This window comes from Athene noctua, chromosome 1 (genome assembly GCF_965140245.1).
Source record: "Athene noctua chromosome 1, bAthNoc1.hap1.1, whole genome shotgun sequence".
NCBI lineage: Eukaryota > Metazoa > Chordata > Aves > Strigiformes > Strigidae > Athene > Athene noctua.
This window is the reverse complement of record NC_134037.1, coordinates 251,033,116-251,057,707: the sequence shown is the minus strand read 5'-3', so window position 1 is coordinate 251,057,707 and position 24,592 is coordinate 251,033,116. Positions and strand designations below refer to the sequence as shown.

At 36.0% G+C, this 24,592-nt stretch overlaps 1 protein-coding gene across 10 annotated transcripts in view; it reads left to right on the top strand.

Annotated features, from left to right (window-relative positions):
• CNTN5 (contactin 5) overlaps positions 1–24,592 on the top strand; it is a 670,135-nt gene that overhangs the window by 410,076 nt on the left and 235,467 nt on the right. For all 10 annotated transcript variants that reach the window (XM_074916722.1, XM_074916731.1, XM_074916703.1 and 7 more), the window contains 2 exons: positions 11,898–12,021; positions 17,267–17,442. In XM_074916722.1, coding sequence (XP_074772823.1) covers positions 11,898–12,021; positions 17,267–17,442 — 300 coding nt within the window. The remainder of the gene's footprint in view (positions 1–11,897; positions 12,022–17,266; positions 17,443–24,592) is intronic.

The following is a 24,592-nucleotide window of genomic DNA, read 5'->3' as shown; positions in this document are numbered from 1 at the left end:
ACTCGGTTGTGCATGCACACGTGTATATGCATGGGTCAACATACCGTTGTCATATGGTGTCACCTTTAAATGCAATAATTCACAATAATATTTTCTTATATTTGGTTACATTTAAAAATCACATTTATGATACCATTTCTTTAGTGATAATATTTATCTGAATTACATTCATAAAAAAGGTAGAAAGAAAAACAGAAAGGAGGAAGGAAGGAAGGAAGGAAGGAAGGAAGGAAGGAAGGAAGGAAGGAAGGAAGGAAGGAAGGAAGGAGAAGGACTGAGGGAGATGTTAGATTATATTTATACATAATAGTCTAAGGAAGTAACAGAGGAAATAATTGTGGGTGATACCTCACAGTTCAACATTCATGCATTATGAAGACTGTGATTACATGATTACCGACCCTTTCAGTAAAGTCTTTTATTTTTTTTCCCCTGGAATGTACCTTGCATGTATTGTAAAGCTAATGGTGTATGCATGCATTTTTGTGATCAGAAATGGCATATATTCAAGTATAAATATGTTCCCTCAGTTAAGGTAGGTCTAGAAAACCAACAATTTGAATCATGCAATCTGATGTGTTTGATAACAGTTCTGGAACTGGGGCAGGTTTCTACATTTGTCCTTGCTCTGCAATATTCTTTGTAAGCAGTGACCTGACTAAACTCAATTATTGCCCATGCACCAGACACTGATAACTCCTCCTAGCCAGCCTGATAGGTGCAATTGAAAATCAAAGTTCAGGATTAGAACTAGAGTGTATTATCATGGTCTTCAACAGCATGAATGTCTAGAAGCTGAAGGAGAAAGAATTGGTAGCCACAAGGCAAAAGAATGGGGAATTTATTAATAAATCATAATTAATATTAATTAATACAAGCTGGAATTATAAAGCATCTTTTCCCTGGTTGACCCTGATTTTTTTATCATGTTTTCTTGGGAAAAAAATGGCTGACAAAAAGGCAGCTTCCTGAGTTTAAATTTCATGTGAAGTTTGATTGTTATGCTTAAATCCTTTGAGAGGGCTCAGAAAATTTTATGCCCGTAAGAAAATGGGATATGGGATGGGGATCTTCAGAGTAAAAATTCCACCACCTAAATCCTTGGCACTTCCAGGAGGTATGCTGAGATCATATCTGTATAGGTCAGCAATCACAAGTCTTCTCAAAATAAAGAGGCCACACTCCAACTCTGCAGTTGAGCTGCTTCTATTCTACATCAGGAAGTGAAGAACCACTGACGGGAGACAAAATTTTAATATGGCCATAACTCATAAGAGACAATGAACACAGCACTTGACTCAGAAGAGAGGGACTTCAACTCTTTCTTCCAAGGACTGCATAAAACAGTCCTAGGAGAGTTACTCCACCATTTACAGGTCTCTGTATGTCCAGCTGTGTAGACAGTTGTATAAACACGTAAATGTGAAGCACTTGCATGGTACAAGCATGGGTATGAAAAAGGACTTAGTAAAGACCAGCATACTTCTGCCATGGCAGGATTGAGGACTCTGTAGAAGGAGATCAGGTAGGATAATCTACATTATCCAAGAGAGCAAGAATATGTCTGCTAGGGCAGATGGATACAACTTATTCTCTAAATCTTTCTCCGTTCTGTTAATAATGTTATGTTTGAGATTATATCTTTGATATTTAGAAATCAGAAATAAGTTTACTATCTCAATCATCTGTCTTTCCATTTACTTAAATTAGTACATGTCTTGATTTTGATTTGGTCTCAAGGCTTTTTTTTTTTGGTTTTTAGACCTCTTGAGAAGGAAAAGCATTCTAGTTATCTTCTTACAACTGGTATGTGATAAATTATAGAGTTAAGTGGTCCTGTTTGTTAGCCAGGGCCTCCTAAATGAGGAAATGCTGCAACACCCTGTGCTCATGTGTGGTCATAAGTGACCACTGCTATAAGTGTTAGGACATTAATAAAAGGGGGGAAACATATTTTACGTTGTTAAGATTGAGAACTTGCATAATTCAAACATCTAATATATGGCATATATTCAGGAGCCAGGTTTGCCATGAGAAAAAAACAAAATACTTTGATTAGTTGCCTAAGTATACAAGTTCTCAAGTGACTTCTCAAATGATTTCCCAGCAGACATGCTCAGAGTCCTGACGTGGCTTCTAATAAAGGTCCTTTAATACTGACTTTATGCCATTTAATTTGTACTCTCAATTCAGCATGTGTTTCCTGATATCTCAAATTAAAATAACTATGCTGTAGCTCACTGTTGTATTTAAACTATATTGAATTACTTAGCGTAAACATGCAGTTAAAGCAATACGGTCCTTTAAGATATGTATAATTGTGTAAAGTCCTGAGTAAAAACTGTGCTTAGAAAGTGTTAATTATTTATTAAATACTCTTGAAGAATCGTAAAACTGAAAGCTCTTATACTTTCTTATCATTCCAAAAACTTTTGGAAATGCTACAATAAAGATAATTGACCTTAACCTTGAATAAAACTCTTTTTTGTCTTTCCATCTTTAGTTTGATATGTTTTAGAATAAAGAACAGGTTCCAGTTCACAACTAAAAGTGTTTGAATTAGTGAACCTCAAGATGTGTAAGATCTGCATCTAATTTATATTGAATGGGAATTCCTGATTCCTCACCTTCTGCTAGATTCAGCATTTACCAGTCTGAATTAAAGACACCAAATACTAAAAGTTTTTTCATTGCTGAAAAATATTGGGCAATATTGATTAATGTGGCATGCTATTTCGATAGCATACATTGAGTTTAGAACGGATATGTTTATTTCAGGCCGCAGAACAGAGAAAGCATTTTCAAGCAACAGCAAAATTTATCTTATCTTGCCTAATAAACAAGTAAATATATGTGCTTCAGAAAAGATAGATCTGAAAAACTGAGAAAATAATTTTACCTCCTTTGCAATGTAAACTCAGTCATGCATGTACCATACATTATTCGAGCATGCAGCATACTAAAATCAACGTACATACCTTGGGGCATGGATATCTGCCTGAACCTACCTGACAAAAGGAAAGTATCTTCAAGCTTTCTTGACTTTTAAGTTAAATGAAACATAGTTTTTAGATTAAATTGATTTTAGAAGTGCTTGTCTTATAAATATGCATACATATATATGTGTGTCTGCTTCTATAGATGCAAACTAATTACCATAAATTGCAGATACCTTTGTTAATGTTTAAATCTGTTACACACAGATTTAATTACTGGAACTTATTTTTCTATGATGAATTAGTAGGCTTTTTCTTTTTCATTATATTGAAGGAAATTTTATATTTTGACAGATTATAGGGATATTAAAATGTATAGTCATTTTTTATTTCCAGGTGTTAAGTGAAAGTTTATATTATAGAACCTAGTTGTAAGATCTATAATAGCACTCAAGTTAATACACTTTTCAGTGTTTAAGCTGAAAAAAAGAGGCTTTCTAGCTCTTAACTGAAGAAAACATGTTTTCTTTGAAAGGACGGTGATTATTTATACATATTTTCTGAACATACTGAAGAGGTTAAACTGTTTGTTTCCATGGTAACAAAGGTTAATCAGAAGACCCTTGAGAGTCATCACCTCAATTGCATATAAGCACAAACTGAAAACAAACCAAGAAAGAGAAATTCAAAAGAAAGTTTGACAATGATTAGCACTAAAACCTGATCCACTTTTACCAAAAAGCGTCTTTCACTTTGTAAAACCAATCTGAAATGAAACACCTTTGTTTTATATTAATAAATTCTGATGATATGCACTTTTCAGTAACATATATAGCCTTATCAGCAATTCCTGCAACTTTCTTAATGTATCCTGAACATATTAATACTCAGGACTGACAGATCATTGGGATATAGTTTGGCCCATGATATGTCAAGTAGATACTTTTCTGGGTAGGGTCTGTATGCAGGGTCCAATGTATATCTTGTAGCTTTTCTTTAGAAAATTATTCCATCTCCACATGGGTTCAACAAGCCTTTGTAAAATGGGGGGAAAAAAAAAAATAAATAAAGTGGATAGATAAGAAAATGTTGGTTTCCCAGTTGTGTAAAAACTTGGGTTTTTTTTAAATTTTGCTGTTACTCTGCTTTCAAAGAACTGCCATCACCCTTTTTCTAACTGACATTTGGACAAATTTTGTGTGTCAGAATAACAGCTGAAAACAAATGGTTTGTCTGAAGATCTCTCTAGTACACCTTCAGAGGGATTAGCAAAGCCATTCACCAGTATCACCTGCAGTAAAAAAGTGCTTCTAAAGGGACATGAGCAGATGAAAGGGAGAAGACCTGACGAAATATCTCCTTCCCCCATATTCACATGCTACCTGAGCATATTGCCTCAGATACATATTTTCTCTTACTTCAGAGCTGTTTCCTCCTACCAGTACCTCAGACTGAGAAGACAGCACCAAGACTAAATATGCCAGTCATATAGCTTGAATGGTAATGTAACATTGCAGAGAGGGTCAAACTACACTAATGACATTTGATGCAAGTGACTAGTGCAGTGTAGAATTTACTACACCTTTTCCTTCTGAAGACGATTATGTTTTTAAAAATATTTAAGAAGTCTTTAGAAGAACCCTATTTCTTTTTTTCTTTAAAAGTAGAGCACACAAAATATCAGATGCTAAAAATAATATTGCTAATGCATCTTCAATGTAGGCCTTCCTTCCTTCCCACCTCTGTGTTCCCAGGGTTCCAGAAATTCGTTCTTTTTCACAGTGTATTTTTGACCTGGAATTGTATGAAGGATGGCGGCAAGAAAGCTGAATTTGAGAAATGACACTATTTCAGTTACTACAGAATTGAACGTACAGGAAACTTTAGTCTCATCTGCCGTTTGTTCTCATGGTATTTGCACTGCTCAGCAAGGAAAACTAAAGAACATCTGATTTATTTTTTTTTCATCAGGAATTGGGAGAGAGAATGAAAGTGTGTATGTAATAGAGAGGAACCACATTTTGGCTACTGTCTGAGGTGTAGGATATACAGATTCCAGTTTCCATTCCCATGAGGACTTAAATACTTTGTACTAGGACAAATACTCGAGTATGTATAAGTGGAAATGTGCTACAAGGAAAACCTTGGAATTAAAAGAATATTTGAGCACTGCTCTCAAAAGTATACAATCATTTAAAAAGAGGGCTTTTACTAATATTTTTAATGTTTTCCATATCCTTGCCTTTCTGGGTATTACCAGTTTAAATAGTAAATCCTAGTTAGAGTGCTTAGTGCTTTTAATTGCCTAGATTGAAAACGGCTACTTAAAATTTATAAAGGTACCACAAACTAGCTGTTACATTGCCTGGTTGCAATGCATACCTGTAATCTAAGACATACATGCCACTCTAATAAATCGCTGGTTTCATAGCACTTAAATAAGATACAGAAAAATTATTGTTTTAATAAAAACCTTGTGTGAAAAAGAGAAATATTTCTCTTGAGAAATTAAATTAGTAAATTAAAATATACATGCTTCATGTGTTTTTATGCTCTTGCTCATGTTAGAAAGAAAAAATGAGGTGTGGAGTTCAAATCCTCTGATGCACACTCAAATAGGACTGTCCTGTTTAAGAGCATGGGTCACTGTTAGTTAAAACATGGGTACAAACAAACCTGATGATTTTGGATCCCTGAAGGGATCAGAAAATATATATGTGTATAAAAGTGTGTGTGTGTGTGTGTGTGTATAACATATATACGCACATATGTAAAGATATATAAATTAAATATTATAAAAATATAAGGAGAATAAGGAAAAGGCCTAGAAGGTTTCACCAAAAAGACCACAAAAAAAAGAAGACCCAGCCAATGGCTCATGAATCAGAACATTTTATTTCAAGGTGAGTTTCAGACAGGGTGGGTGGCACAGAGCTCCCCTTGTCCGTGGCTGTGGGGAGCCTCCAGCTGCCTGTGGGACCATGGCGCCGTCCAGACTGGGGCTGCGGGTGCTTCCTTGTCCTTAGGTCAGTGTCCTGTCCCAAGGTCTTTGTTGAAACCTGAAGACATCTCTGGCTGAGTGGCTGTGGAGGGGGGGGACGAGAGTGCACCATGGTCTCGTCCCGTCCCTGTCTGGTCCTGTCGCTGCAGAAGGCAGCATAATATCAACAAACAAAGGAAACAGCCACCCTGGCTGAAACATGGGCAACCCCTGCCCAGGGCTCTGCCAGGGTCTTGATTCCTTTGTCTCAGCATCCTTGTAGAAGTTAGAAAATCTCTCTGGGTCTGTGGCTGAGGTCCTGTTCTGGTCCTGTCCTTGTGCCAGGTGCCACGGTCTGGTCGTGTCCTTGGGTGAGCCTCTGGCTCTGGAAAACAAAGGAGAAGCAGCCACCATCTGCTGCACCACAGATTTAATTCAATTGCCCCTAAAAGCAGTGACAGATGAGAATCACCTATACCTCAGAAGGCTGATTAACTCCCATACTGATCATTAGATATATGCTTTCTCCAAGCACTTCAGGTTTTATTCTGGATATTATTCTCTCAAGGAGCATGTCTGCCTCAGGAATAATATAGACAGCATAAAGGGTGAAGAAGACATGGTGTTGTTCAAGAATCAAAATTAAACAATACTGATAAATTGAAAATTGTGAAGCAGTATGGTGATTACAGAGTTTTCAGGAGAAACTTAAAGTCATTTATCTGAATGTTGAGTATCAATTCATTTACCACTGAACCAAACTTTTAACATTATAAATTAAGTTTATGGTTCTGTGTCTTCTTTGATATGAAAATGTTGGAAACTGCTAATAAGTAATCGTTAATTAAAATAACAGCTGATCCTGCAGTGTTAGAATTCTCGGTATTATGAGTGGTGCCATGCACATACACATTTGGGTTTTTGAATTTGTTCTAGGAAAATGGATTAATTACTTCAATTTAAGGTGACACGTCACTCGGTTTCAGAGATTTGAGGCTGTGGGATCACCACTCAGTCCAATTCGCTCCTCAGTCCTGGCTCCATGACTGACTAGTCTTGCAGATCTGCAGCCTCACAACCTGGCTTTACCTCCATTATCTGTATTAGGGAAAGGTAAATGAGATCTGCATCCCTGAGTCTCATTCCACCATGAAACAGCCACATTAGCAGAGTGTGCACTGGCTTCTGGGAAATGTTCTCTAGTCCCACAGTTTCAAGGTAGCTTTAAATTCCCTACATAGAAAAGGGAATACAGTAAACTTCCAGTGGTGTTCCAGGTCAATTTCCAGGACTCTCCATTAACATCCTTTAGCAGGATGGTAACTGCTACCTAAGACCTATGCCCATCATTGATACAGTTACTAAAGCCTTCACAAGACTTCATTTTATTTGAGATTTTATGAGCATTATGTATAACAAAATGAAAACTTTTCCTTTCATTATAAACCAGGCTGTGTTATAATCTGAAAAAAAGTACTTTTAAAATACTTTTTAAACTATTTAAATGAAATATTTTCATCTTCATTTTGTTTCCTTCATTGCTTTGAAATTAAGAGAGGAGGCATAGAATACTTAAGATTTTCAGTTTCGAATCTGTCACTGGAGTTTAAATGAAGATGGTATCATTAGGTGATCCATTATGTTTTCTTGCATATCACACCCCACTACATTTTATCTAATCACTAGATCATCTAGTATTTTATAAACATATAATCTTGTCTTTTCATCAAGTGCTTTGGTCTCTTCAGAATAGACCCTTTATTTCAATTATTCTGTTGCCGACCAGATGATCTAACTAAGAATTCATTTATTCAACTTAGCTACAAACTGATGAACATCTCATTCATTATTATGTTGCTTCTGAGTCTCCAAATAATCTCTGCCAGTACTCCACACTCCATCTGAAATGCAGATAAGCAGCTAACTACATCTTTTCTTCTTTTAGGAACATGACTTGCATGCACTGAACTTTCTCGATTATCTTTGTATTCATTGCAGGCAGAAGACCTGTTCTTCTCATTCTATATAGCACAAGTATCCATTTGGCCACCGCCATTAAGAATGCCAGCCTCCACCTAAAGAGTTCAGGTTATTTTTCCAAAAGGAATGTGCAACACAGTATTGCAGTATTACTGTTGCTAATAGTACAGGTAGAAAGAATGCCTGTGCTGCTAGTGACATCAGCACCTACCAGCATTTTATATTTTTCTTTTCTTTCCAGCAATCCTAGATTATATTTTATCTACAAAGCCACTCCTAGGGAGAAAATAAAATCATTACTTTTCATGAATATACTCCCTATCCATACACCTACCAATCTGAAAGGAACAACACCTAAATCTAACCCCATGATTTAGTTTTTTATTCATTAATTAATTCCTGGTTTTGCTAGACTAGCTTGATGAGAGCTCTCATTATTTATGCCTACATTCACTAATATTTTCTCTTGTGCAGTGTAAGAAGCTGGTAACCAAAGTATAAGACACAATCCATACAATGTTTTTGTACCCGTGTTTTCCTTTCCTAAAATAAGTTTTTCCAGCTGATTGCATTGCCCCTGAGGCAGCCTCAGCTGTAGCACTCAAAACTTAGTAATGGAGTTATTTTCACAGAATCATAGAATTTTGGGGTTGGAAGGGACCTAATTCTATCCCCTCTGCCACAGTCAGGGACACCCACTAGACCAGGTTGCCCAAAGCCCCGTCCAACCTGGCCTTAAACACTGCCAGGGATGGGGCAGCCACAGCTTCTCTGGGCAACCTGTGCCAGTGTCTCACCACACTCACAGAAATCAATTTCTTCCTAATATCTAATTTAAATCTACACTCTTTAAATTTTAAACCATTACCCCTCATCCTATTGCTACACTCCCTGATAAATAGTCCCTCCCCATCTTTCCTGTAGCCCCCTTTAAGTACTGGAAGGCCACTATAAAGTCTCCCCAGTACCTTCTCTTCTCCAGGCTGAAGAACCCCAACTCTCTCAGCCTGTCCTCACAGAGGACATGTTGCAGCCCCCTGATCATCTTTGTGGCCCTCCTCTGGACTTGGCCCAACAGGTCTATGACCTTCTTATGTCGGAGGCCAAAGACCTGAACACAATACTGCAGGTGGGGTCTCACAAGAGTGGAGTAGAGAATCAACTCCCTCAACCTGCTGGCCACACTTCTCTTCATGCAGCCAAGGATGTGGTTGGCTTTCTGGACTGTGAGTGCACATTGCTATCTCATAGTTATTTTTCTATCCAATACTCCCAAGTCCTTCTCCACAGGCCTGCTCTCCATCCACTCATCACCCAGCCTGTGGTTTTGCTTGGAATTGCCTCAACCTCTGCGCAAGAAAGACCTTGCACTTGGCCTTGTTGAACAGCTCACACGGGCCCACCTCTCAAGCCCATCAAGGTCCCTCTGGATGGCATCCCTTCCCTCCACCCCACCACACAGTTTGGTGTCGTCAGCAAACTCGCTGAGGGTGCAGTCAGTCCCACTCTCCATGTCACCAACAAAGATGATAAACAGTGCCAGTCCTAATATCAACCTTTGAGGAACGCCACTCATCACTGCTCTCCACTTGGACATTGAGCCATTGACCATAACACTGGCCCATCCATCCATGGTCCAGCCATGGTCCACCCATCAAATCCATGTCTGTCCAATTTAGAAACAAAGATGTCATCCAGGACAGTGTAAAATTCTTTGCACAAGTCCAGGTAGACGACGTGAGTTGCTCTTCCCTTATCCATAAACACTGCAACCCTGTCGTTGAAAGCCATCAAATTCCTCAGGCATAATTTGCCCTTAGTGAAGCCATGTTGCTGTCACCAATCACCTCCTTATTTTCCATGTGCCCTAGTATAGTTTCCAGGAGGATCCGCTCCATGATCTTGCTGAGCATGTAAGTGAGAGTGACCTGTAGTTCCCTGGGTTTCCTTTATTCACTTTTTAAAGTGGGTGTTATGTTTCCCCTTTTCCAGTCAGTGGGAACTTCACCAGACTGCCATGACTTCTTAAATATGATGGATAGTGGCTTAGAAACTTCATCTGACAGTTCCCTCAGCACCAACGGGTGCGTCTCATCACGTCCCATGGACTTGTGCACCTTCAGGTTGCTTAGACAATCTCAAACCCAATCTTCTCCTACAGTGGCAGGCTCTTCATTCTCCCAGTCCCCACCTTTGTCTTCTGTGTACACTGCATTCAGAAGTAATATGTTCTTCTATTTTAACTTCAATAATATAAACACATATCAGAAATATTTTTTTGTGATTGGGTTTTTTTAAATAATGGAGATATCTGTCCCAGAAAATACATTTCTTCCAATACACAGAACCGAAGTAATGTACCTAAACATAGAAATAATGTAAATATGCAGAACAGCAATCCATGCTCCTTTACACAGTCCTACACAAAGGGCTAATAAACTTGAAAATTATGCAAAATGGAAACTGCTAATTGCTGGTGCTCTTATTTGCTCTCTTTACAAATTGGTAGGCTACTTATTTGAATCTGTTTCAGAGAAGCATACCCGAAAATAAAGGGATTTTCAAACTCTGCATTTGAGTAACAGTGTAAAAAGACAAAAACCTAAGTAAGTAATAAGTGTATAGTCACTGGAAAGGAAGGTTGAATACTCTAATGGGTTTTCATGTGGTCTTTTCACTATAAGATAATAATAGAATTGAGAAACCCCAAATGTCACAGAATTTAAGGACAGAAATTTGCATCTCAGAACTAGCATACTATGACCGATGTCTCCCATGTTTCTCATAATTTTTCATATTCCAAGGCTTCTCTATACCAAGATTTGTAGTCACATGCACATTTTCCTGTCCACCCTACTTTCTGAAACTATTAGCAGTATGAAAAAGGTCACAGTTCCCAAAACTGTGAACCCATAACATGTAGTTGAAGTTGTGTGGAGTTGGTATAATAATGCAGTAAATAATTTTTTAGACCAAACTCCAAAATCTTCAGGTGCACCTTTCCTACTTCATGCTGGTATTAGTAGGACAAATATAACAGAAGGTTATAAACTGGTTAATGTGTCATGCTAGCCTCAGAACCAGTTGGAGGACTTTTATGATGTGAATATGTGAGACCATAAAACTGACAGAGAAAACTCTGCTCCCATATGTTTCATTGCAAGTAGTAGGGCAAAGTAACTATCTCCCCTCACCCAAATCATTAGGATAGTGCTTTAAATTGGAAGAGCATTATGGACTAAATCAACCAAGAGTTTGGAGCAAGTCTAAGTTGATTAAAATTCTACAGTCTTGTAGTGCACAGTGGGTATTTCAGTTGTTCAGACCTACGTGACCAGGAATGCTATACTTTCAACCTTTTATTTTTCTGAAGGTTACGTTTCCATCTTCACAATATGAATGAATTGGAATCATAGATGTCTTCTATAGGTCTGTTCAGCTTTTCTTGTTCAGAAATGTAAATTCATGTGAAGATATAGATACACACCAAAATTAGAGAAGACAGTGGAGGAAAATGAAATGTCAGATTTTGCTATATATTATTTAATAGTAGCCACCAGTTGCTGCCATTAATTTTAAAAGTGATTTTTCATAGCAACTCCTTGACATAAAGGGGAAAACTGTGGTTTAGTTCCTTGTGAGATAAGTTGTTTCAAGCAGCAGGAAAATTTTTGTATACCTTGCTCTCTATAAGCAGAGTTAACTCCTCTTGCTGGCTTAATTCTCTCAAGATGCTCATTAGACTGCAGGCCAAAATATGTCTCATGAGAAAGCCATCTTAAGGCATGATGAACACTTAAATCATACTATGTATTTTATTGTTAACTTAGTAATATTTCTATCTTAACTTTTTTTTAATATTGTTTTTTAATATAACATCCGAAGCAATGCGATATGAACCTGTGGAAAACAAACATAATTTTGTATGCTTTAATCTCACTTTATAAACGTTATAATACATTTACATTTATGCCTAATCTATAGCACTTCTATTTTCACAGAAAGTGTTGATTATGGGCCAGTGTTTGTACAAGAGCCAGATGATGTGATTTTTCCAACTGATTCGGAGGAGAAGAAAATATCTCTGAATTGTCAAGCTCGTGGAAATCCTACTCCGACATACAGGTACCTGCTTTAGAATTAATTTTTTTTTTTAGTTTTAAAAATATTAACCACTGCAGTCCCACTCTGAGAGTCAGTGTGCTTTGGAGAACAACATGATAGAAACAGGTCCATGACACAAATGGCTTTCCTGATTGAATGCTTTTTCTACTTCTGAATAAGCAAGAAGCATAAGTGGTAGTGAACAAAGGCAAAGTGATATGTGAAGTTTCAAATTATGTTCTCTGTACATCATATCTATCCACATGGAGGGACTCCTTTTTTCCAGTTTTTTGACTTGTGTCTGTAACAGCTGACAAGTTCAAAATTGTTCAAAATTATTGTTTTCTAAACATCTAGAAAGCTACAAGATACTATCCTATTTTATAGGGAAAGCAGTAAAGAACAGGTACATTAAATGACATGACTATGCAATGCAGGGTACCATGGCTAAGACAAATCTGGTGTCTTTTCACTCACAAGTCCACCATTTCATTCCTTTGCAACCATTGCCTGTTCCCAGTTTTTACATACGGAGTATTACACCACAGATTATCTACTATACAGATCTGTTATGACACACCTGTGAGCCTGAGAGTTCAGTTTACTGATGGTGCCCACTTACAGGTGGGAACAGTGTGTTGCAGTCACTTTATCCATTTGCTATACCTGACTCTGCTCATATTTTACACAAATTACAAGTGATGTAGGAAGGCTGGGGGAATATATCGTTCATTATTTGTTTCCATACACCCTTTACCTTTTTTCATAGAGTCATTCTTCACTTACAATGTCAGCATAAGGACTCTTATCATTGTGTTTTTTCATAGGTGACAATCACCAATTCTGCATTTTAGTTTTTACATATTGCACTTATTTCACTTTAGCATTCTGGATGAATTCTCCTTAAACTTTCTTGAATCACAAAACTTGCATTTCTATGCCTGGAAGAAACTCAGAGGCAGTACCATCTTTAGATATCCCCATCACAACAGCACTGAATCTGCCTCTTTGCAATAGATGTGAGTCATTAAAAAGATCTAATGGCACAACCTCCCAAAACACCACAATCATGACTAAAACATGTAACATGGGATTAGGAATGTGTGGCTAGAAATTCTTCAAACTGGAATGGCATGAACTCCTCACCATGTGGGATGAATGCTATTCATCCTTATTGACATTCCTTTTGTAATTTCTATTACATATTTCTTGCTTTGTGGATTAAAAATACATTCATTATTTCCACACACTGTAAAAGTGCTATCAGGGCATTAAACATAGCATGTAACCATGGGGAAAAGGCATAAATTCCCACCAAAAGAAGGGTACTCTATGTTCATCACTCCCAGATAACCTCATTAATCTTGTGGACATTTTCTCTTTGGAGAATCTATGTCATCTTTCTTTCTTGGTCCGACCATTTTTTGTATTTTCCCAGTGGAATGCAATAAACAAATAGAGACTTTCAGCATATCCTAAAGGGCAACTATAAAGAGGATAGAGGCTCTCTGTACACATGGAGAAGGCAAGGGGCAACAGATACAAGAGAGGTTTCATCTCAATATAAGAAATAAATTTTTTACTGTGACAAAAATCATTCACTGAGACAACCTTCTCAGGGAGGTGGCAGACTCACCATCACTGGAGTTTTTCAAGATGCAGTTGAACAGGGCACTAGATAATCATTTGGATCCCTTTCCCACAAAAGTTTGGACCAAATGGTCTTTCAAGGTCCTTTCCAACCTGGGCTATTTTATGATTTTGTGACATCCATTCCTTCAGTTCTCCAGAGATTAATTGGTGTCATCAGCCTCATAAACAAATTTTCCTCACTACTGTTCATGAAATGAAAGGTTCGACCCAAAAGGTCTAATTCTTTAGTTTAACTTCTCCTCCCTCTGTTGCTGTCACTTCTCTGTACAGCGTATGAGCAATACACACTACCATTCAGGGGAAGGGAAAAGAGATACAAATTACTGTGTGATGAATGTACTGTTCTCCAGGGCAGGTGCAGGGGGAATTTAGCCTCAAAAAAGCGCCATAGATAAGCAGAAGTTTGTTGTATGTCACTGCCCAATCTTTGGAATATGAAATAGTAAGAAGGGATATTTCCATATCACCAAAGATCCTGTCCTATAACATGCAAGCAGTAGAGATTTTTATTTACATGGGCTGTGAGGCCCATGCTGCTCAGAATTATTTTCAGTCAAAACCAAAGCACAGTACAACTTTTTCTTTTTTCTTTTTTTTTTTTTTTTTTTAAAGCTACATTAAAAGAACATTTCAAGCACTCAAAAATTCCAAAATTATGTTGTCTCCGACATTTTCATTCATTTCCTTAGTCTTTATAACTCAAGACACAGTATTCATAACCTGTTCACAAAATCTTTTTTTTTTTTTTTTTTTTTTTTTCTAGGACATTATTTTAACAGACTTGAGACTGTGCACATCATTTCAGATTTTCTTCTTCCTTGAAAAGAGCTTTTTTCCCCTTGTTCAAGCTGTACCTGAAACAAAATTTTTAATTTCTAAAGTTCCAGTCATTAAGGTATCTAGATGCCTTGATTAAGGGAATAACTCCCTGAGATAAGCTGATTCAGTTTGGTCAGCATTTCTACAAATCATATTTCAGTATCACAAGACAGGCCCTGTACAATGAAAAATGTAACTGAGAGTTTTGATGAGGAATGCAGACATTCACAAGCTTCCTGAAGGATCTCACAGGTCACCAGTGTACTGAGTTAAAGGCAGGTGCAGTATTTCCTGAGATGCCACTTCACTACACTTTCACTACTTGTGACACACTAAAGTTTCCTATTTTACTCAGGGCACATATAGGCTGGTTAGAAATTTTTTGTCAGTATCATTTCCTGATAGAAAAGGCAGTTGAAAAAAGTTTTTTAAAATTACTTTCTGTCTGCTTAAACCAAGTTCAAATGTTTTGAAATGTTATGTCAGTTGCCTTCAAGAAAAAGATGTAACTGATTTTCCCTATCGTTACCTTTTACTTATTATATTTGGGTTTCTGTCCTCCTAGATCAGTCAGGGTATCTAGAAGAAAACTTGTCACACAATTCAGTGTTGCTTTTCCTCTAATGTGCTTGGACTATATTAGAGGAGTACAGTCATTCAGGATAGACCCCATGATATATAGGCAGGCAGCCATCAAGATCCAAAATTTTGGGGCAGCATTAAAAAAACATATTTTTGCATTGAATTTAACTGAAAATGAAACTAAGTGAAGAAAGATAATTAAAGCTAATTTAATTTTGTGTCAGTTCCCATTTGAAAATGCCTAAATAAAATATGTAATGCCGACTTTTTCCTTATATAGATCTTCTACCAATTCTGGATCAATTAATTCTGATTTTTTTAATATATATATGAATATATATATGTAAAAGTTAAATTTCATTATTATTTCATTCAAAATATTTAATCATTAATAAATTTTTCCAGATGAAAAGTTCTTCTTCTTTTTATCCCTACTATATATGAATTTCTTTAAAAATGTAGTGAATCCTGCAGACATCTCCCTAATATCCTTTGCAATATAAAACTATTGTCAACAGTGGTTTATTCCTTACATTAAACGAAGCAACAGTCCTCTGCTATCAAAAGTCCGATCATGAAAAATAGACAAATAATAGTTTCACAGTTCATCTTAATTCTGGCAATTCTGACATTTATATTAAGGAAAAATTGGAGTTACTTCAGCTGAATTCTGCTGTCTGTACCTCATTCACCATGAATGTTAACAAGATAGGGTGAATGATAAACATTTTGCTTCATTAAAGTTGCCTCTGGAGTCTGGATGTTGCCAAGTTCTTCCAGTCTTTGATGAACTCTGGCAAAGCTGGAAGGTGCCTGGCAATTTCCTGAGGCAACTTTGAAATTGCAGAATGACTGCAGACTAGCAATGAAGGAAATATCTGTGCATCACAATAGCTGTGCCGTACTTGTTTACACTGCTTATCTCTTCTTTGCATTCTTTTAACAATTTCATGTTCTATACAGTTTGACACAAAAGCAAATCTAAAAAGTCTTCCTATGTGGACTATCATTGTTTGAGATATTGCACCCCTCAGAGGTTATTGCAGAGTGTTGGAGTCTATTAATCTACCACACAAAATCTTTTCTCTGGCAGCCAGTGGACTATTGCAGGGTTTGTTTCAGTCCTTGAAGATGAGTGAGAGGGGTGAGGCTTTTTGGCAGAGAATATCAAAGGGAAAAAAAAAACCAAACACAACAAGCCACTTACACAGCAGAATAATTATGAGACTCTTAAGTTACTTCTGAAACCTCAGAAAAATAATTCCTTCATTCAGGAATTATTCAATGTTTTGGCTCAGATGTGACACTTTCTAATATGTTTTCTACACCCTGGATTTTTCCACCTTTTTTTCACTCTCATCCCTGTGCTTACTGTTTGGACTTCTCATTTCACTCCCAAACACCTCTCGAACTTAGCATTCCTTCTGCCAACTTCCCATCTGATCTTAGTTTCCATTTATCTGGTAGCTGCCAGACATTACTCCTGACCAGCTGCCAGATAATTCCAGTTTCTCCTGTCCCAGTCTTCTCTGAATTTTGTGTATACGGATCCAGCTGACATTACTTTGCCTTTGTCCATTGTCAATATCCTTTTTTTCACAACAGCCTACATAAGTCAATCTACCTTCCTGCTTTGCACATTCATACATGATTTCTGTATTTAAATCAGGTTTCTCTATTTCTTGAGCCCAGAAGATCAAATGCAGAAAGAATAGAAAAGAAAGGTTCCTTACTCTCATGCAGTGCAGACTCAGCTCTGCTAACTCTAAGCTCATCTGGGCCTAAGGTTTTAATTATAGGTGATGAATTAAAACTTTATAAGCACAATAAAAGTCCTATTTTTAACATGAAGGATGAATCTACTATAAAGGTTTCAAGTCTGAAGTCTTTGTGGACAACAACTTTTCAGGAAAAAAAAAAAAAAGGTGGTTACTAATTTGATTCAGCATATGCAAAACAAAGAATATGCTTACTTGTCAGAGGCTGAAGATCTGGTTTTACTTATGTTTTTTTCAGAGAAACTTAGCTTTTGTCAGGCATGTGTTGTGGAATGTCTCCATCCAAACCTTTGCCAAAGTAATGGTTTAATGCACAGAATATCTTTGAGTGTCTGTCATCCTTACAATTGGGGCTGTCAGGTTCTGTATACTAAGCTTGATGCCTTCCATCGGCCATAAAATGCTCAAGTAGTTTATTTTTTTTTCTTCCTAAGATGGCTTCGAAATGGAACTGAAATCGACATTGAAAGTGATTATCGCTTCAGTTTAATAGAAGGAAGTTTGCTTATCAACAACCCTAGTGAAATGAAGGATTCTGGACAGTATCAGTGTTTAACCACCAACATGTTTGGCAGTATTTTAAGCAGAGAGGCTGTTCTTCAGTTTGCATGTGAGTAACAATTTTTTTAACATAGATAAATCAGATATTTACAACACTTGACAAGTCTGTAAATTTAATTTGAATGCATTATACAAATTGCATTGTCCACAGACTTTGTTGGGCTAGGATCTCAAAATTAGAAATTAAATGCGTAGTAGAAAAGAGTGGTTTTCTGTGGACTTTTTACTTTTAAGATAGAACCAACTATTAGGGAAGATAGCTCTACTACATAATCCCAAATGCTATCCTTTAATGATGTACTTGAATACTCTGCAATGATATATTTCACTCATTGCTAGTTTCCTGAAACATATAATTTTGTCACATTATCTGGGCAGGAGAGAAAGAACTGTAAACTTAGGAATAGAGTGGAATAAACTGCCTATATATCTGTAGGACAGTCTGCACCTATAACTATGTGTGTGTGAGCATAGCTTTGTGTGTATATATGTATATAAATATACACGGTTTACGTCCATGTTTATGCATACATATCGTGCATATGTTCACACATTATAACACTGAGATTTTTTTTTTAGTTGTTAATGGAAACTGAAAATGTCATAGCTTTTGAAATCATTCACTACAATATACTTTCCAGAAGCTATCAACAATTCATGATCCTGAGTAACTATGGTCTGTCTATAGCCTGCTCTTTTTTAAACATACTATCAGGAAAAACAGGCCCAGAATTTCAGATATTCCACCTCCAACTCTGACTTCCCTTCAGCACTTTAAAGGAAAACAACCATTTTAGTGCTTTATCTAGGTAAATCCTACCATGAAGGGTTTTTAAGAGGCAGAGATGTAAAAAGAGCTCCATCCTAATTTCTCAGATCCTGATGAAAATAGGACATTACCATGAAACATGAGGCAGATCTTCATGTAGCCACTACTGGAAAACAGTGGAGTTAAGAACAGGTTGCCTACCTATGTGTCTAATAACACATCTGGTGTAAAGATGTGCTCAGCAAAGATAGTGTGGGGTCTGAGATTCTCCCTTAATCCACCCCTCCCTGGTAAAATCAGACCTCTCAAATCTATAGCTCTAGTTTTATCTGCTACAGATCATGTCAAAGTATTTTTTAGAAAGATCATGGCACTATCCACCTACTTCTGAGCTGGGAGCAATACTGACATATGACTCTAAACACCATAGTGTTATTGGACATAAGTCTTAAAAGTGGCTCAGAAAATTCTCTTACATTTTATCTTTTAGAGAAGAACATCATCATAAAACAAATCACTTGGTTAGGGAACCTGACAACTGGTAAATGTAGATAGTTCCGGGGCTCTGAACCTCAGAACTCTATTCTCATTTCAGGAACACGGCTAACAGGTGGCCATTTGACCTCCAGCTGGAAAAAAATACAGAGAAAGTGAGAACTGGAGTTTAAACAACAGAAGGCTTATAAGTTTCAGTATCTACATCCACACTTCATTCAGGACCCCATGTACTTCTAGTTACAATATTATCTCCTCCAGTAAAACAAGTTTAGATAAGGTTGTGAAACAAAAGACTAAGAAAGAAGAGGTTGGGTTTGGTGGGTTTATTTTTATTGGATTTTAAAATTATTATTATTAGCTTGCACACCTGCTTTTGCAGGTATCAAAGTTGTTATACTACAATGGCTTGAATGTGATTTCTGTTCATTGAAGTATTTATTTGGGAATTGTGGTAAAAGTTTCTCAGGCGAGGTTAATGGAGGAGTGCTAGCTGGAAGCACTGAGGTGTAGGAATCAATGCTGCAGAGCTTGTGAGAGAGAAGAGGCTGTTATAAGCACATAGAAACCTTTAAAAAAATGTAGAGAGTCATAACTATTTGAAGTTCTTTTAGAAGTTCGTGAGCAACCCCTTCACAAGAGCAATTTCAAGTTCAATGTGTATTTGTAGTTTAACCTCTGTGTAGCATGACACTCTCTTCCACTCTCCATTTAGTGCTTCTTCAAATCCCTGATCTTAAATGCGTGATATTTTCCTGTTGAAACAATATTTGCATCATGCAGTAACTCACAGTATAAATTGGTGTCACCATACTGTAAATTGATAGCAAGCTATCAGAACCTTATATCACAGAAATGTTTGAGTAAGTCAGATCCAAATTATATTTAAAATAAAGAATTTTCATTGTGATTTGAGCTTCAAAATATCTAAGACACTGTCCTGAATTTGACCAAGAAGTTCAGATAAATTTTCTTGAAGCAAAGAATGGGACAGTTTCATCCTGATATCTTGGGTGATATAAAGTTTATACTGGTCCGTAGATTGCTAATACTCTTTATTTCCTTTAGGAAAGTGAAATCTGTTTTTCAGATATTTAACAGGAAGATCGTTACAGCATGAAGGATGGTTCTATGATTTAAAACATGTTTTGGAGATCTCTTCATATCTGGAAAAACTTCTGAAGTGTAATCACAATCTTTCTGAAATAAATTAGGACATTTTCCACATTAAGATATTTTAACCAAGTAATATGTAACATCTCATTTATTAATAACTTCTTCTTGTATTTAACTTCATTAGTTACCTGAGAACAACCTTGGGTGACGTAGTATGCATTTAAATGGTGTTTAGATTATACTATATTCATTCAGTAATTAGCATTGAGCTCTAAAGCATTATAGGTAGAGACGGACTAGACAAAGATTAGCTTACTTTACCCTGAAATAAATATAGGAATTTTTAAAATGTCATTCTTATGATGAAATACTGTAAGATAAAATTTCAGTGTAGTTGAAGTAAGACATTTTAAAGTATTGCTTGTTAACAGCTGTCTTGAATGTCTCCAGTTATTTTCAGTAACACAGAAAGGAAAGCATTGAAAAGATTTTTGTAAGGAAAGGTCCTAACCTTAAAGTAAATAAAATAATTGTTGTCTTGCAATTTTACTGGGCTCTAATGTCTTTGAAGGGTAATTTATAATCCCAAGGATAAACCAAGGCATTTCTGATTATGAGATACAAAGCTACACATAATGGAATTAATATTCCCTTTTTTACACTGAAAGCCGTGGATTCTCAAAGCTTAAAAACTTACCACTTTCACAGAAAAAAATTAAAAATTAAGTTCATGGACTTGCTTGAATGCATGGTTTGTGCAGCTTGAAGAGTTGTTCTAATTAAAGAGGAAAATGGCATAGAGCCCAAAAGGAAAAAATGGGGTCTATTAAACAAGGCCTTTGACACTGTCTTACAGGAAAAAGCATGTGGTGTAATGTGCTTTAGCAAAATATCATGAAACTTGAAAAAGAAGAGCATGTTTATTGCATTGGCTCTTCATTTTCTCACAACTGTGTGGCTAAAAGCCCAGTTGCTATGGTTATTATCATGTAGTTCAGCACTGGTGATGCATTACAAATATAAATGTTTATGTACTATATCATTTGCATATGTGTGCATAATTAAAATAGGACCTTGAAATATTTATGTCTTTGGATTTGAAAAAGAAAGAGATATAAAATGAACATTATTTTACACGTGTTTAGAATATAACATTTGAAATAGTCTCCTGTATCACTGGTTATTTTTATGGAGCAAAGTAAAAAGACCATTTATGTGCAGTTAGTGGTCTGCTCAAAATTTTAAACTATTACAGCAAATATTTACGAAGATTTAAACACAGAAAAAATTCTCCTCTTTTTTCTTCTTTGCAATTCTTATGATCTCTCATGCCCAAGGTTATGCTGTTTTATGGTATTTTAAGAAAATAAGAAAAAAAAAAACAAAACAAAACAAAACAAAAAAACCCCACACTGTAAAAGAAATCAAAGAAAAACATACTTTTCAATAAAAGTAAATACTTGCCAGGAATTTCTTTTGTCTTCAATAGAATTTTATGAAGAAAAACTGGGGGCAAAAAAGCCCAAAGATAACACCAACAAAATGTCAAGCAAATACAAATTCTTAATGACAAAAATAATATTTAAAGTCACATTTCAGAAGTTCACTCATGGCAGGTTGTTAAAAATATGAAAAACTATCAGTCTCCTATAACTCAATTATCATTTCTACTTCACAATCACAAGGAATAGTTCATACACAAAGTATATTGTTTTCATAACAGGATTCTAATCAGCTCATTAAAATATAAGAGCATTAGAGGAATAATTACTGAATGCCTTTAGTCCATCTTAATGCTAATGAATTTTGATGTTCTGGATAGCTCTATGGAAGAGGTATTCAAATCCCAAACACATCTTCAAAGATCCTGCAGTAAATGGAAATAGAAAAGGGAAAGATAGTTATTCTAGATTAAGTTTTTACTGCATTAAGAAAAAATGTATGTGTATATAAAGGCAAGAGCATCTGTCAAAGCAACTGTGGCAAACTTACAGTTGCTTCAAGCAGAAAATCAACTTTGTTGAACACCTAGTAATTTTAGAAGAGTACATAACATCAAAAGTGTTTTGAGGGTATTAAACTTAATAACAAAATGTAAAAATTTTATGAAGTAACATGCACCAAGCACACATACATTGTTAGATGGTTTTAGTTTGAGTCTCTTGTATCCTCTCATTTTTGTTGTTAGAAATTTGTGTAACCTAAAGGGAGGATTTAAAAATTAAACTTTAATATTAATTTCTCAATGTTGGCTACATTTTGGCATCTGTACATGAAAATAAGTGACTTGAACCTGATGGGAAATTTTAAAAAATACAGATTCCAAATCGACTAAATCTACCTGCCTTCCTGCACAACAGCTGCATAATTCTGTGCTGGTTTCTACAGCCTCTTTTTGGAACAGTGCACTACAACTTTAGCTACAGCAGGGAATGTATTTTATGCTTAACTTTGCCACATGTAGAATCTCTGCATTCCATTAGGTTCCAAAACAAAATAGCTTTTCTCTACCTGTGGATTATTCAACCCTTCACATGCCTACAATCTCTGTGATGTTTGCAGCCTGGGCTAAAAGAAAACTAAAAAGTGGTAGAGGGAAATAAATTTTCACGTGTTATTTATGGAACTCCTCACTGCAATTTTATTAATCTGATTGTTACTTATTTGTATAATTTTTCTTTTTTAAAAATTAAACCTATTTTATCATTTAATCTACAGAAAGGGCTGTTGATTAGATATAATTTAAATGTTTTTTCCAACTGATGAGCTACTATGACTGTCTAGTGATGTACAGAATAAGAAGTCAGTGATGATGAAGAAATATAAACCAGTAGGTTTCTGGGGAGACAGCCTGTGCACTGCCCTTCCATCATGGCACAATTCTGACAGCCTGTTAGCAAATTCACATCCTAATAAATGAGCTCAGTGGTCCACGTTTTCATTCTTGACATCATGCTTCCTGGATATCTTGTGGGATTTGCTCCATAATATCCTGATATTAATTTGTAAAGAGTTAATTTAAATATGACCCTCTTGATATGAGAAAAAGCTTTATTTCTCATGTTAATTCCAGAATATGCAAAATGTTTGATCACATTACAGTATCAACATTTTCTTCTAAACCATACAAAACTAAACGGTATTAAATACTATAAAAGAAAGATTAGAACAAGGTGAAGTGGTAGAAGAAATCAGAATGCAACTAGTCATACTTTCATTTTTAAAGATATCCTTGATCATCCTGTAATACAACCAAAGCTGAGCGTTACATTGCTCTGAAACGGTCAGAGCAATGTGAGAAACATTACTATGTTGGTCAAGAGTATCTACAGCTACAATAACGATTTGCACTATAAAACTTTCATATTTTTTCTACATAAATTCTAGTTGATGCTTTTAGGAAACGCATGCTTAAGATACATCTGCAAACTAGGTGTACATAACAAAAACTAATTGCATATAGGACTGGTTGCATTTTATTCACAAATAGTTTATTAATTGAAGAATATCATTCAGTGAACCTCAGTTGCATATGAATTTGTGTCACACTGCACAAAGAGTTTCAGCTAAATGAAGACTAAGGAAATTGTATTATCTTACTGAAGGAAGGGATCTGACTTCTAGTTCAGATGTGGAGACTCAGCTTCCTAACTCTTCCATTATGTATTTGTGCAAGGCGGGACAATTTCACAAGGAAAGATTGTGAAATCTTTCTTAAAAAACAAGATTTTACAGCTAAGGTGTTCAGTTACTGTAGGACTTGGATCAAACCCCCAGGCCATTTTCCCCCATAAATGGTCAAACCACTTGCACATAACTATTTTACAATTCTGCAAATCTTTTTTTTTTTTTTCTTTTGTTAAGAGAATCAGAATTTTAAACTGATATTTATTTATTCACACAAAAATAATGAAAAGAAAAAAAAAGCTTTGAGTCAAATTAGAACTTCTTGTTTTGTTTCAACTTTGGAAAACCAAGTTACATAAATTTTAGATGAAGTGATACTTTGCTGTTCATAGAAACATTCAGCTTATACAAAGTTCAATAGTGAAAGATGCTAAGAACTTTGGCCCTAGTCTAATGAAATACTTTATCTTAAAATATTTGCATAATCTTTTTGAAGTTGATGGGATGATGTACATGCTTAAAATTAAGCATATGCTTGAACTCTTTGTTGTTGCTAAAGATGAGAATTTCTAAAGCAAATGTTGAAACAGTCTGCATGGATCTGTTACCATAATGTCATCATGACAGACACATAATAGGTTTAATTAAGCCTTCTGCCATCCATTTCTTGATCCTTTCTTCAAGTGAATAAATAACTTAGAATAATAAACTTCATGCCTTAAAAATAGCAGAACTCCTTTTATCCAACAGTTCTCAAAGAAGCTTTCCTATTGGAAAGATAGGTCTGGGTTCATCATTGTGGCTATGGTGAATCTTTGATGAAAATCTGCCTTCAACCTTGCCTTATAGATGAATCTTTCATCCAAGTCTGAAAGAAAGTCTGGGGAAATAAATGAAATCAGCACTTGAGAGGTCACCTAGAACTGTGAAGACAGCATCCACTCTTTCTGACAAGAATGGCAAAATGAATTTTTATTGGTTGTTCAAATTTCCCAACACAGCTTTAATGAGTATTGCAAGACAGTAAACCTTATGGGAGTTCAGCTGTATTCAGTAGTGATACCCACAGAAATCTTCAGGAAAAAAACACTTGTTTCCTGGAACTCCCCTTCCACACAAAGCATGCAGCACATCTTCAAAAATGGTCTCCTGACCCTACCTACAGTGACTTGTCTGTAATAGCATAAAACCA